Source organism: Gorilla gorilla, chromosome 3 (assembly GCF_029281585.2).
Source record: "Gorilla gorilla gorilla isolate KB3781 chromosome 3, NHGRI_mGorGor1-v2.1_pri, whole genome shotgun sequence".
Classification (NCBI taxonomy): domain Eukaryota; kingdom Metazoa; phylum Chordata; class Mammalia; order Primates; family Hominidae; genus Gorilla; species Gorilla gorilla.
This window is the reverse complement of record NC_073227.2, coordinates 161,304,721-161,320,885: the sequence shown is the minus strand read 5'-3', so window position 1 is coordinate 161,320,885 and position 16,165 is coordinate 161,304,721. Positions and strand designations below refer to the sequence as shown.

At 37.5% G+C, this 16,165-nt stretch overlaps 1 protein-coding gene across 3 annotated transcripts in view; it reads right to left on the bottom strand.

Moving 5' to 3' along the window:
* Positions 1-8,945, bottom strand: part of ELMOD2 (ELMO domain containing 2) — a 29,634-nt gene extending 20,689 nt beyond the window's left edge. Inside the window, exons 1-3 of one of the 3 annotated variants that reach the window (XM_004040416.4) lie at positions 8,770-8,945; positions 7,466-7,617; positions 5,531-5,559 (exon numbers count right to left, since the gene is read on the bottom strand). In XM_004040416.4, coding sequence (XP_004040464.3) covers positions 5,531-5,559; positions 7,466-7,607 — 171 coding nt within the window. In that variant the 5' untranslated portion in view covers positions 7,608-7,617; positions 8,770-8,945. Of the gene's footprint in view, positions 1-5,530; positions 5,560-7,465; positions 7,618-8,432 lie in introns of all 3 variants that reach the window. The other 2 variants (XM_019026059.4, XM_055384727.2) reach the window with 2 other exon arrangements.
* Between the last annotated feature and the right edge of the window lie 7,220 nt (positions 8,946-16,165).

Sequence of the window (16,165 nt, the reverse complement as noted above, 5' to 3'; positions counted from 1 at the left end):
CCCTGAATATTTTATGTTTTCTGGATGCTTTTGTAAGTGGTATTGTTCTTTATTTTCCAAAAGTTTGTTGCTAACACACAGTAGTATACCATGTCCTGTAACACTATTAAATTCATTTACTAATAATGCCAGTAGTTTTTGTAGATTTCTTAGGATTTTCTACATTCACAAAGTATGTCATCTGTTAATATAATTTATTTCTTTCCAATCATTATGTCTTATATTGCTTCTTCTTGCCTTATTGCACTACTTAGGATCTCTAGTATGATGCTGAATAAAAGCAGAGAAAGTACATATATTTGTCTTGTTCCCAGTTAAATGTGGTGAGCATTCAATAATTTAGTGTTATGTATCATGTTAGCTGCAGGTTTTTCACAGCCTTTCATGGGTTGAGAAAGTTCCTTCTATGCCTAGTTGAGATTTTTTAATCATGAATTGGTGCTGAATTCTGTCAAAACAGTTTTTCAGTATCTGCTGAAATGTTCATATTTTTCTGATTTACTCTGTTAATGTGGTAAATTACATACATTGATTCTGAAAACTCAACATGACAGGCCAGGTGCAATGGCTCACGCCTGTAATCCCAGCACTTCAAGAGGCAGAGATGGGTGGATCACCTGATGTCATGAGTTTGAGACCAGCCTGGGAAACATGGTAAAACCCTGTCTCTACTAAAAATACAAAAATTAGCCAGGCATGGTGGTGTGCACCTGCAACCCCAGCTACTCGAAAGACTGAGGTGAGAGAACTGCTTGAACCCGGGAGGTGGAGGTTGCAGCGAGCCGAGATCATGCCACTGCACACCAGCCTGGTCAACAGAGCAAGGCTCTGTATCAAAAAAAAAAAAAAAAAAAAAAAAACTCAACATGACATATTATCCTTTTTATGTATTACTGGGATCAATTTGCTAGCATTCTGTTAAGGACTTTTGCACCTATATTCATGAAGGACATTGAACTGTAATTTTCATATATTATATTGTCTATATCTGGCTTTAGTATCAAGATGATATTGGCCCCATAAAGTGTGTTTCTTTCTATTCTATTTCCTAGGAGTTAATGTAATAGTGGTATTATTTCTTCTCCCTTAAATGTTTAACACTTCACTAGTGAAGCCAAGATTAGAGATTTGTGAAAAAAATTTTAAATTACAGTTTCTATTTCTTTTGTAAGTATACTACTATTTAGATTTTTAATCTCTTTTTGTGTTAGTTTGGTAAGTTGTTTTTCAAGGACTTTGTCCATTTTGTGTAAAATCAAACAATTTACTGGCATAAAGTTGTTCATAGAATCCCCTTATTATACTTTGAATGACTATAGGCTGTAGTGGAAAAGTAGAGGCCCAAAAATGCAAATGTGCATCACTATAGCATTAAAAGAAAACTAAACTAATGCCATAAAATGTATTTATTATTCAACTATTTAACAGCTACATTATTATTTAAACCCTAAGACGGCAGCTGCAATAAAAAGACAGCCACCAAAAACACTAATAGATTGCCAAAGTATTCCTCCCTAACTTTCAGAAATTCAAATGCCTGTATATGCATAAGTAGAGTGGAGCTTTGCTACATTGTCATATATTGCATGGAAGCCAGACTTCTTAGCAGAATATTGAATTAGACTCCTCAAATTCTAATAAGTCATTAATTTTTATTTATAAATCCCAAAGTTTGTTAACCCTTAATATCTAATTGATAAATAGTCCTTAATCTAAAATATAAGCAAATAAGATTCAATTTTTAACAAAGAAAGAATGCACACTGTGGAACAGTGCACAATCCAACATGATCATACTTCAAGATCACTGCTTTAGGGAATCACTCTGAATAGATTAAAATCACTTTTATTCACAGCAATCATTGGTAATGCTAAGTACTCTCAAGTACCAAAGAGGTTTTCATGAATATCAAACTTCTAAAATGATTATGGTATATATTGGCTTAATTATATTATCATTAATATTATTAGTAACCACTATTTGTTGAATACTTACTAAGTATTGGGCATTCTCTTAGACTGTTTTCATAGTAATATCTCTAATTTCAAAACAACTATGTGGGTATGAATAGCTTTTAGAATGAGAAAATAAGTAACTTGTACAAAGTCAAACAACTGGTAATTGATAATATCAGGATTTGAACCTAGACTTTTTTATCGAATAAAAATGTAATTAGGTAAACCAAAATATCACAAAATGAGAAATAGATTTACCCTACAAAGTAAATGGAATATACAAATTAGGTGCAATACACACTTAAATTATACTTTTAAATTGATAAGGCTACCTCTGTTTATTGGAAAGTTTGTCTTAGATTTCAAACCTTAAAAGAATAAATCGTAAGTGATTTAATTTCAGTATTTACCCATTTGTTGACCACTCTCTTTGCAGGATGCCCTCCAAAGTACTATAGCAATTTCTATTTTTGAATAATGAAGTTCATAAGAATACAATTTTAATGTTTACTTTTCAAGTGAACTTTTTAATAGCAAGCAACAGAGGTAAAAAATGATGAACATTTTATTTTTCTTTAACTTGTAACCACTACTTTAAAATTCCCAAACACTCTAGTCTACATTTACCTCTTCCTTCTCTAAACTTCTACTTACAATTACATTCAATTCCAGTCTTCTTTTGTATATCTTTTGAATATCCCAAAGACCCTGGTTGAATATTGAACATGTGGTAGTCATTCAAATCCTTGAATGGATTTGACCAAGGCACTGGAGTTCTTAAATGTAGCATCTTATGTATTGTTCCACTTAAGCTTGGCATGATTTTACCACACATACAATCCCATTAATAAATTCTGTGACCAAAACTGTTGTTACAAATGCAGTTATAACAATTACACTGATAGATGTGATACTGAGTCCCCAGTTCCAGAACCTCTACAGTAAATTAGTAAATAAAAGAAACACTACACACTCTATTCTGAAAAAAGTAATTTTCATTTACTTATTGTTCTTTATCCTCTTATTTTTCTCACTTATTCATTCATTCACTCAATAAATATTCAGAGTCCTTATCACATTCCAGGCACTGTTTCAGGTACTAGAAAAACATCAGTGAATAAAACAACAACAAAAAAACAAACAATGCCTTTTTCTTTTCAGGAATGGAAAAATAAGTAAGTAAAATATTTAGTATGCTAGTGATGGTATGTGCTATGGTGAAACAATTAAGGAAAGGGGATCATAAAGAGAGACAAAGGTATACCCTTAGGTAGAGAATGGTCATGGAAAATCTCATAGAGAATGTCGTAACTGAGGAAAAACCTGAAAATGAGGAAGTGAGCTAAGCTTTTAAGCAGGAGAAGATAATTCTACTTAAACAGAAGACCTGGTGCAAAGGTCATAAACCAGAAGTATGCTGATGTGTTTGGAAAATAACAAGCAGCATAGTGGTGATGACCAGTGAGCAAGGCAAGAACAGTAGTAGATAAAGTCAGAGAGTAATGAAGGGGACCAGATAAGAGTTTTAGTGGACAGCAATGGCAGTGTTGGTCAACTTCCAGGCTGAGAGATGTCAAGGTATTTGGAGGAACACACTACTGAAAAATTTGGTTGGAAGCTGGGATTGTGGGTATAACATAAAGAGCTCAGCTATGGTTTTACTTTCTTTACAATGTCGAGGCTTAAAGAAAACAGATTTCACAGAACAATTCATTCTAGAGGGTTCAGCACCCAAATAGTTCCAAACCAACTTGTTTAAGGTCAGTTTGAAAAACACACACAGTTTCCTATCGAAACAAAGTTAAAGCAGTTATGATCCACAATAGTCCCCAGACAGCATACTAACATGCTATTAGTGCCTCAAGACACTGCCCTCACCAGCAGGAACGGCTGCAGCAGTATCACCTGGGAACATGTTAGAAATGCAATCAGAACCAGACCAGAAATTCTGGGGATGGGGCCCAATAATCTGTGTTTTAACAGGCCTCCAGAAGATTTTGATTCTTCCTTAAGTTTAAGAACCACTCTTGTAATGGACCTGAAATATAACACCTCCCCAAGTGCATCTGCTAAAATTTGTAATATTGTTACTTTGGGAAACTGCATCCTATGTTTCAAATAAAGGAACTATACAAATAGATAAGGTATACATAAATTTTGAGAACCAGCAACTTGTTAGCTTTCAGGACCTCCACATCCTCATTTTAAAAAATATATTAATCACTCTCTAACAATTCTGAACAAAGGAGTGTAACTCTGGACTCTTCCCCCAAATATTCACTTATATATATGAGTTATTCTTAAATAGACCATTCTTAAAGAGTATAACTAAATCATTACAGTACCTATTTTAAAGGTTACTCTTCAGAACATAACAGATATGCTTGCAACTCTCAAGAAGGTCTATTTTATTTCTGGCACGATTCATATTACTAGACAGTAGCAAATCAACATTTTTGACCTTGAGCCACATTTTACATCATGATCAAGAACAAATATTCATGTGGATGTCCAAAATACACACAGATGTACACAGAAATATTTAAAATAATTATAATAGTATAAACAATTCCTAAAATATATTTAACCATATTATGACCAATGGTTTCTAAATATTTTCTGTTCTATTCCTATTATTGTTTAATACTGGTTGTGTTCTATTATGGGATTTCAAACAATGGTCTAGATGACCCGTATTCTATCCTTGCCACACCAAATAATCTACATGTAGACAAAATTGCGAACTACAATAGGGAAGTAACAGCATGTGGTAGACTGAATTATTGGTCCCAATTCTTCATTACCTTGTAATTGAATTATACGACCTACTCCCTACCATAGCCTTAGGGTGGGCATATCATATTTCTCCACCCCTTGACTTGGGCTTGGCCATGTAACTTGTTTTAACTAACAGGTTGCTAACAGACATGACACAAAGAGACTTAAAATATGTTTGTGTAGTTGGGCCTTTAGTTATCCACGGTGAAAACATTCACCAGGTACCTATTAACCCCCTACCTGAGTCCCAGATGAGACAAATGGAATAGACAGGAACTTGGCCCCAGCTTGAAGTAAGGCTTCTCCAGCTGACCCATAGACATATGAGCAAGAAACAACGTATCGTTTTATGCCCCTGAGATTTTATAATAGTTTGTTACACAGCAAAAGCTAATACATAGCATGAATTATGACTTATTTTAGCTCAAAAGGTACACAACCCAGGGTTTTCTCTATCCTAAGTTGCTTTTCTCTCATATAATCTATCCTGAGGACACAGTCTAAAAGATGACTTTCCTCCTAAGGCCCTGCTTTCCTAAAAGCTATCAACTCTTAAAGCAAAATAAACAAGTAAAACCTAAGAACAGGACAAATTATTCAAGTATTTTCTTTGAAATACACACGAAAAACACATATATAGAGAAATGTTTGAAAACAGAATATTACCTCTAAACGGGGAAAATTTCACTCAATGCTCATTATAGAAAACACTCTTCTAGCAGGGCACTTTTTATTTTTTTAAGAAAAAATATGTCCAAGTTAAGTTTTCTAGAGTTACCACCTATATGTTATCCTACCTTATTCTTGGAGTATGTCAAGGAATTTTCTGAAATGACAAAAAAAAAAAAAAAAAAGATGTTATCACTTAAATGCTGTTTGTCAATTACCCTATAATAAACAACTAGTAAAAATATCAAACCAGGAACAAACTAATAGTTCCAGGAGATATAATTTCTATATAACAGCAAGCATTTTAAAATTTAATCTTACAGTATAAATATATGATTTCAAAAAACTCAACCAAACACAAAATACCTATTCAAAGAGGTGACCCCAACCTCATTACCTGGGGTCATGTGTTTCTGTTTAGACCCCAAAGTGTCTACTAACCACTGCAAATTCACCCATAATTGTGTCACAGAAGCTCAGGTCCCAGAAACTCATCTTAAGACTACAATGAGAGTGCTCTCCACTGCATTTTCATTTGTTAACCTGAGCCTTTAGATTTGAGGTGATAGCAACCAAATCGTACAACAAATAGGCAAGGACTTCAGATTATCTGGTCAACCCTTCTGTCACCAGACAAATAGCTTCTCCATTCCTGGTTTCTATATCAAGAATCACAGGAACATTTTTATTGGTCTATTTAAAAAATTTTCTGGCACATTTACGAATAATCTTTTCTCATCAATTTGAAAAATTTAGGAAAAATGCTTTTGCCACAAACAAACGCCTTTATATATATTCTTCCCCCACACTATAAAACACCAACCCATATTGCCTGAAGAGATTTCTTATCAAGAGGTACTTTGTTCTTTTGAGTAGTCAAAAGGGCAAATTAAAAGAGCAGCAATAATTTAAGTCAACCATGAAGTTGTAAGAAAACTAGGAAAGTAATTAAACTTAATCAACCAGCTGCCATGAGGCAGTGTCTGTCTGTCATTCTTCCGATGTTGTCTTGGATACAGGTTCCAACTGCCAATACTCCACTCTCTTAACCTGACAGGGGTTGATTTCTCAGTCGAAGCACACTTGATCAACACAAAAAAAAAATCTGGCTAATTCACAATTTTCCGTTTAACACAGAGAGCATGAGCTAGAGCACTTCTCTGCTCTTCCTTACCCTGGCTGAAAAGAAGCGACTTCAAACCACAGTTCTTACTCATCTGTGTTCAAATTTTAAAGTAAAATTTTCAATGAAGCACTGAAAACTGATGTATTTTAGAAGGTAACAGAGCAACACTGTTCAACAGAAATATAACACAAGCCAAAATGTGACCCATTTGTGTACTTTAAAATTCTCTATAGCCACATTAAAGTAAAAAGAAACATAAAATTTTAATATATTTTTAACCCAACATATCCAAAATATTACCATTTCAACATATAAAGAATATAAACAATTACTGAGACTTTTTACATTTTCTTATAAGTCTTTGAAATACAGTTTATATTTTACACTTACAGCACATCTCAATTTAGACTAGCCACATTTCAAATGTACAATATAATATGGCTATTGGCTATGGTATTGGACAGTGAGAATGAGTCTAATAATCTTTCCTAGAGACCACTGGATACATAATTACGGGCCTTTCATAAGTAACAGTAAGAAAGTAAAAGACTGATGAAGGATCCTAAGTATAAAAATGGATGTAGACTAAGGCACTCATTCTTCCCACCATGTGAGTGAAAATTTCAAAGGGATTATATAAGTATAGAAATTTTTCACCAGAAAATAGGTTGCAACTATAATCTAAGGAATAACTGATAAACTTCAGGAGCCAGAGAAGATAGTTCTTTCCACACATAAGCAATTAAATAACCACTTTCTTTTTCTATAAATTCATACAATTTTAGAGCTGAAGGAGTCAAAGCGGGACTTCAGAGCTTATGAAATTCAGTTTAAGTGACTTGTCAGGATACAAAAGAAATACATCTGTCACTGTGAGTCCTGAGAAAAACACTCAGTTAAACTTTTATTAGTACTTTTTCTTTTTGAATAACATTACCTATCCTGTGTGTCCTTTGTGCACCTACATAGGTATCAAATATTCGCTGCAATTCACACTTCCCAGTCATCTGTCGTAATAGCCATTTCATCCAAAATCGAAAAAAGTGCCCATAGAAGAACTCCCACAAAGAAATAAACATTTTTTTTTTCCTGGAGGAGGGAAATATACAAGACAAGCTTAATGACCTTAAACTGAATTTTAAAATTTAAAAAATTAGTTTATACAACTGATCAAATCTCAAATTATGTATCTATTATTTCATTGTGTCTGTTTTGTGACAGTTTAATTAGGCATTTAAAAACAATGGCAGGTGTAACATATACCGCTTAGATTAATTAAATGATGATCAAATGGCCAATTTATCACTTTTTCAAAACTAAAATTCAAACAATGTACTCAAACTATTCAATGGCTTGAAAGAATAACAGAATGGTTTGCACTTTTTGCTAAATAACTGTATTTCATATCTTAGTTCCCTAATTTCCCATTCTTTGAGAACTGGGGCTCAACAGTTCAAGATCAAGAGGACCCCAACTAATCAACAATTAAAATATATACCAAAACATCAGAGTTGTTTTTATAGAATACGCTCTTCTTATCCCATGTGGATAATTCGTTACAACTGTCCCAGTCAGGTGATGCCAGCAAATAAAAACACTACAAACTTAAGTATACAAGTTGAACACTGAGTATATAACACCTTAGCTCATTCTTGATTTTCCATTCAATAGGTCAAGGGCAGAAATACTAACAAGTTTTTGTTTTGCTAAGTACACACTCGATACAACTGTATCTTATGCCATAAGAAAATTCTTCAGCTTCTAAATGAAAAAGTCAGGGAGATACTAGTGAGAGGGAGATACTTAAAAACAAAATTGCTCGTCTCCTTCCTGCCTTAAACATTCCCACAGACACGTCATCTCTGGACTAGGGCCTGAGGAGGGACTGTCGAAGTTCGAAGTACCCGCAGGTCAGTGCAGAAACAGCGCATAGCACAGCTGGGTTGATCATTATCTTGAAAATCAAGCCATCTAGTCCGCGCTCATTAGGACAAAAGCGCAGAACTGCGGAGCAGAGGGGATGCACGCCTAGCGGCGCCTAAGCACCCCAGGGCTCTGGGCGTCTCTGCGCCGACCCCCCTCGCGCGCCGCCCGCGAATGGGAGGGCAGGGCTCGCACAAAGACCCGCCGGCCCAGGCGCCCCCGGGTTCCCGCAGAACCCCGCGGGGCTCGCGAGCCCGCGCGCTCTCAGCGCAGCCGCACCGATGCAGCCGGGGCAAGAGGAAAAGAAACAGCAGCCACCTCACAGGAGCGGAAGAACTAGGGGGTGCAGGAGCTGCCTCGGTTTCCCCACTGCAAACAGCCGGCAACGGAAACGACGGAACACTCCCTTCAAGCACCGCGACCCGGAAGTCAGGGAGCGAGGCCGCGTACCCGCCTTCCCAGGGCCACTGCCCGCCCCGCCCCTCCGGCCTCTTCCGATTGGCCCGCGCTCCACCTATTGCTAACGCTGGAGAGAGGTCGAGCTGAGTGGCCCAGGCGCGAGGGCTCAGATACTAGGGACGCCCAGACGGTTTCCCCGGCAACGACGGTCAGGAGCCCCGCCCCGCGCCAGAGTAGCGCCTCCTAGCGCTGCGCTGGAGACTTTTCCCTCCTTGAACCTCAGGTCGTTAGCGCGGGTTGACACCTTGTACTATTCCTAGGCTACAAGCGCGGAAGAAACCCTGTGCTTACGGTAACTTATAGTGCCTTAGTTACAAAAGCGCTTTCATCTGCATTGAATCTTAATTCTGTGAAGTAATTATGAATAACTCCACTTTATGCACGAGAAAAGGGAAACGGCTACTTGACTGTGGCCAATACGTGGCAGATGAGGAAAGTCCATGTGTTGAGAAACGAAGTTTGGACTTTATCCTATAATACTATAGGTCTGAAAGTTAATTTATCAAATGTTTATTCCCTAACTGGTTGTTTTTGTTGAAAAAGTAATTTCGTGATTACTTTTTAAAAACCTCAAGCAGTAAGTTTCTTAATTCAACAAGTATTTGTTGATTGTTAGCACAGGCAGTGTTCCAAAAGGCAGTCAAACACGAAACAAACAGCCAAATATTTAATATGTCAGATGCTACTAAATGTTAAGGGTATAGGGGTTGTTAGCTAAGGGGTAATGGGGAGTCTGTGGGGGAAGTCATTGCATACGGTGTGGTCAAGGAAGTCTCATTATTAACGTGGCATTTTGGCCTCATTGAATGAAGTAAGGGAGTTTACTGTGGGAGTATCTGGAGGGAGAGTGATCCAGGCACCAGAATGACAAGTGCAAAGACCTTGAATTGGGAGGGTTTTTGAAATGTTGGAGGAAGAGCAAGAAGGCCGGGGTTGCTGGAGGAGAAAGAGCAAGGGGGAGAGTAGAATATAAATACAAAGGACAACTGATACTGAAAACAAATTCCCCCATCCACCCAAAACTCCTGATACCTCAGTCACCTTGCTCAGAAGCAACCAGTATTACTTTCTTGTTTCTGATTCCAAAAATATTATATGCAAGTGTATATATGTATATTCCTTCCAACGCCTTGAATTGAAGCAAGTGATACATACTTTCCCACATCTCAACCAGCATTTAAAAAATGGACTAATTGTAGAACACTAGCCATGTGCAGGGTGCATAAGCCGTCATCCCTGTCCCGTACCAACAATGAACTTGGTAATGAAGTCTGGATAGACACTATAATAGTAAAATCACAGAATCTTAAATCTTAAAGAGAACTTATAACTATCATCTAATGTAATTTTTAAAATTATAGGTTAAAAGATTTAGAAAGGCAAAGTGCACAGCCGATTTGGCAAATTGACATGTGAACTAACTTCTATTTCAGGAGGATCTCCATTATTACACAAACTTTTACATAGTAGAAGGTGAAATAATTCTATATGTAATCCTTTTGCCTTTTCAAAGTGCTATACTGAGTGTAGGCAGTGCAGTAGAGGAACTCTCTCCTCCTTGTTTCCCTGCTGCCTGTTTGCCCACTTCCATTTATGTCTTTCCCCAAGAGAAGAGAATGCTGATATGTTTTGTCAGAACCAGAGAAATTAAGCTGCATTTATTATAAGCAGGGTCACTGTACATTAAAACTTCTTAGGCATACCTTTTGCCTCTTCCCTTTTCCACTAATTCACTTGCATGTAACTGGCAGATACATTAAACAAATCCTGTTTCTCAGGAAAGATTGTCCATCTCTATTTCTTATTCTCTTTGGTTTTCTTCTTTCTTGTGGATAGCTAAAGGCTAATTATATCCTAAGATTAAGATTCTGGTTTCATGGAGAAAGTCGGACCTTCTCCATCTAGGTCCCTAGGTCTCTCAACCTGTGTGCATCTACGTGGCCTTATCAGATATACCTACATACAAACCAAAGGCAATAGAGGAATGAAATTTGGTTATATTTTTTAGTAGTACTGAGGAATCTCTGCTTTCTTGGATTCTCAGACGAAACAGCCATGGAACTGTTGATTTTAGAAACTGCTTAATGGAAAGAGTTCTTTGGTATGACTGTTTTTTTAAATTATACTTTAAGTTTTAGGGTACATGTGCACAACGTGCAGGTTTGTTACATATGCATACATGTGCCATGTTGGTGTGCTGCACCCATTAACTCGTCATTTAGCATTAGGTATATCTCCTAATGCTATCCCTCCCCCCTCTACCCACCCCACAACAGTCCCTGGTGTGTGATGTTCCCCTTCCTGTGTCCATGTGTTCTGATTGTTCAATTCCCACCTATGAGTGAGAACATGCGGTGTTTGGTTTTCTGTCCTTGCGATAGTTTGCTGAGAATGATGGTTCCCAGCTTCATCCATGTCCCTACAAAGGACATGAACTCATCATTTTTATGGCTGCATAGTATTCCATGGTGTATATGTGCCACATTTTCTTAATCCAGTCTATCATTGTTGGACATTTGGGTTGGTTCCAAGTCTTTGCTATTGTGAATAATGCCGCAATAAACATATGTGTCCATGTGTCTTTATAGCAGCATGATTTATAGTCCTTTGGGTATATACCCAGTAATGGGATGGCTGGGTCAAATGGTATTTCTAGTTCTAGATCCCTGAGGAATCGCCACACTGACTTCCACAATGGTTGAACTAGTTTACAGTACCACCAACAGTGTAAAAGTGTTCCTATTTCTCCACATCCTCTCCAGCACCTGTTGTTTCCTGACTTTTTAATGATCGCCATTCTAACTGGTGTGAGATGGTATCTCATTGTGGTTTTGATTTGCATTTCTCTGATGGCCAGTGATGGTGAGCATTTTTTCATGTGTTTTTTGGCTGCATAAATGTCTTCTTTTGAGAAGTGTCTGTTCATGTCCTTTGCCCACTTTTTGATGGGGTTGTTTGCTTTTTTCTTGTAAATTTGTTTGAGTTCATTGTAGATTCTGGATATTAGCCCTTTGTCAGATAAGTAGGTTGCGAAAATTTTCTCCCTTTTTGTAGGTTGCCTGTTCACTCTGATGGTAGTTTCTTTTACTGTGCAGAAGCTCTTTAGTTTAATTAGATCCCATTTGTCACTTTTGGCTTTTGTTGGTGTTTTAGACATGAAGTCCTTGCCCATGCCTATGTCCTGAATGGTAATGCCTAGGTTTTCTTCTAGGGTTTTTATGGTTTTAGGTCTAACATTTAAGTCTTTAATCTATCTTGAATTAATTTTTGTATAAGGTGTAAGGAAGGGATCCACTTTCAGCTTTCTACATATGGCTAGCTAGTTTTCCCAGCACCATTTATTAAATAGGGAATCCTTTCCCCATTTCTTGTTTTTGTCAGGTTTGTCAAAGATCAGATAGTTGTAGATATGCGGCATTATTTCTGAGGGCTCTCTTCTGTTCCATTGATCTATATCTCTGTTTTGGTACCATTACCATGCTGTTTTGGTTACAAGCATTCTTACACACCAACAACAGATAAACAGCCAAATCATGAGTGAACTCCCATTCACAATTGCTTCAAAGAGAATAAAATACCTAGGAATCCAACTTACAAGGGATGTGAAGGACCTTTTCAAGGAGAACTACAAACCTCTGCTCAAGGAAATAAAAGAGGATACAAACAAATGAAAGAACATTCCATGCTCATGGGTAGGAAGAATCAATATCGTGAAAGTGGCCATACTGCCCAAGGTAATTTACAGATTCAATGCCATCCCCATCAAGCTACCAATGACTTTCTTCACAGAATTGGAGAAAACTACTTTAAAGTTCATATGGAACCAAAAAAGAGCCCGCATCGCCAAGTCAATCCTAAGCCAAAAGAACAAAGCTGGAGGCATCACACTACCTGACTTCAAAGTATACTACAAGGCTACAGTGCCACATTTTCTTAATCTAGTCTATCATTGTTGGATATTTGGGTTGGTTCCAAGTCTTTGCCATTGTGAATAATGCCGCAATAAACATATGTGTGCATGTGTCTTTATAGCAGCATGATTTATAGTCCTTTGGGTATATACCCAGTAATGGGATGGCTGGGTCAAATGGTATTTCTAGTTCTAGATCCCTGAGGAATCGCCACACTGACTTCCACAATGGTTGAACTAGTTTACAGTCCCACCAACAGTGTAAAAGTGTTCCTATTTCTCCACATCCTCTCCAGCACCTGTTGTCTCCTGACATTTTAATGATCGCCATTCTAACTGGTATGAGATGGTATCTCCTTGTGGTTTTGATTTGCATTTCACTGATGGCCAGTGATGGTGAGCATTTTTTCATGTGTTTTTTGGCTGCATAAATGTCTTCTTTCGAGAAGTGTCTGTTCATGTCCTTCGCCCACTTTTTGATGGGGTTGTTTGTTTTTTTCTTGTAAATTTGTTTGAGTTCATTGTAGATTCTGGATATTAGCCCTTTGTCAGATGAGTAGTTTGTGAAAATTTTCTCCCATCTGTAGGTTGCCTGTTCACTCTGATGGTAGTTTCTTTTGCTGTGCAGAAGCTCTTTAGTTTAATTAGATCCCATTTGTCACTTTTGGCTTTTGTTGCCATTGCTTTTGGTGTTTTACACATGAAGTCCTTGCCCATGCCTATGTCCTGAATGGTATTGCCTAGGTTTTCTTCTAGGGTTTTTATGGTTTTAGGTCTAACATTTAAGTCTTTAATCCATCCTGAATTAATTTTTGTATGAGGTGTAAGGAGGGGATCCAGTTTCAGCTTTCTACATATGGCTAGCTAGTTTTCCCAGCACCATTTATTAAATAGGGAATCCTTTCCCCATTTCTTGTTTTTGTCAGGTTTGTCAAAGATCAGATAGTTGTAGATGTGTGGCATTATTTCTGAGGGTTCTGTTCTGTTCCATTGATCTATATCTCTGTTTTGGTACCAGTACCATGCTGTTTTGGTTACTGTAGCCTTGTAGTATAGTTTGAAGTTAGGTAGCGTGATGCCTCCAGCTTTGTTCTTTTGGCTTAGGATTGACTTGACAATGCGGGCTCTTTTTCGGTTCCATATGAACTTTAAAGTAGTTTTTTCCAATTCTGTGAAGAAAGTCATTGGTAGCTTGATGGGGATGGCATTGAATCTATAAATTACCTTGGGCAGTATGGCCATTTTCACGATATTGATTCTTCCTATCCATGAGCATGGAATGTTCTTCCATTTGTTTATATCCTCTTTTATTTAATTGAGCAGTGGTTTGTAGTTCTCCTTGAAGAGGTCCTTCACATCCCTTGTAAGTTGGATTCCTAGGTATTTTATTCACTTTGAAGCAATTGTGAATGGGAGTTCATTCATGATTTGGCTCTCTGTTTGTCTGTTATTGGTGTATAGGAATGCTTGTGATTTTTGCACATTGATTTTGTATCCTGAGACTTTGCTGAATTTGCTTATCAGCTTAAGGAGATTTTGGGCTGAGACGATGGGGTTTTCTAGATATACAATCATGTCATCTGCAAACAGGGACAATTTGACTTTCTCTTTTCCTAATTGAATACCCTTTATTTCCTTCTCCTGCCTGATTGCCCTGGCCAGAACTTCCAACACTTTGTTGAATAGGAGTGGTGAGAGAGGGCATCCCTGTCTTGTGCCAGTTTTCAAAGGGAATGCTTCCAGTTTTTGCCCATTCAGTATGATATTGGCTGTGGGTTTGTCATAGATAGCTCTTATTATTTTGAGTTACGTCCTATCAATACCTAATTTATTGAGAGTTTTTAGCATGAAGGGTTGTTGAATTTTGTCAAAGGCCTTTTCTGCATCTATTGGGATAATCATGTGGTTTTTGTCTTTGGTTCTATTTATATGCTGGATTACATTTATTGATTTGCGTATGTTGAACCAGCCCTGCATCCCAGGGATGAGGCCCACTTGATCATGGTGGATAAGCTTTTTGATGTGCTGCTGGGTTCAGTTTGCCAGTATTTTATTAAGGATTTTTGCATCAATATTCATCAAGGGTATTGGTCTAGTATGACTACTAATCATCAACTTGTCACAGTTTACAGTATTTGATCCACAGAAGACCCAAATTAAATATCAATGCCTCTTTGGGAGTGTGTGAAAAGGAGCATTGATATTTAATTTATACTGAAAAGGAAAACTTTATATCCATTTTGTTAACAGTGAAACTGTTGCTTCTGTGAAAGCATTAAAAATATAAAGGGCAGTGGCACCCCTGCTTGGTTTTATGATGATTAGTGTTGAGCTTCCCTGAATAATATGCCTCTGCCCCAAACTATTGCAGACATTGTGATTAGGGGGAATCCCTCATGCATAGGTTCCCAGTATGATACTTTTAGTGAGAAAACAAGGATTCGAATATACAGAATGCCAAGGCAGATTTGTTCTCACAGCTACCGATAATGGGTTTTATCAATAAAAAGAAATTTTAAGCTGTTCAGAAGAAAGCTAATGGGCTGGGGTGAAGATACTGACCAGAATAAGAGAAATAAACATTTAACGAGGTAGAATGATCTTTAAAAATTTTTTGAAGGGCAAGTGAGGGGAGAAAATAGAGAAGGAAGAAATTGACGGGATCCCTACAAAGGGTTTGACAGCACATTAACAATAGCTTAGAGAAGGGAAACCTACTCTAGCTCCTGCACCCAGCTCACCTAAGCTACCCTATCAGATCTGTTCCAATTATCCCAGCCTGGAGGAGTTTAAAGGCAGCAATGGTGAAAAAAATAGGAAAATAAAGTGTGTTTAGCATAGGGTAATGATTTTAACTTGTCTATTAAGGTTGTGGGTAAAAGGATAAATAATGAGGGAAGGATGGGCACAGTGGCACATATCTATAATCCCAGCACTTTGGGAGGCTGAGGCAGGAAGATCACTAGAGCTCAGGAGTTCAAGACCAGCCTAGTGAGACCCTTCTCTACAAAAAATAGAAAAAATTAGTCAGGTGTGGTGGTGTGCACCTGTAGCCCCAGCTACTCAGGAGGCTAAGGTGGGATCACTTGAGCCTGGGAAGTCAAGGCTACAGTGATCCACAATGGCACCACTGCACTCTAGCCTGGGCAACAGAATGAAACCCTGTCTGGAAAAAAAAAAAAAAAAGGAAAAGAAAAACTTGAGAGAGAAGAAATCCTCATATGACCCATGGCGGGGGGGGTCCAAGGTTGTATGATATAAGTTAATGTTGAGTTGCAGATGATAGTGGAAACCTTTTTTGGAATTATTGGATGTACCATAATGATGATGCAAAATGTACCATAA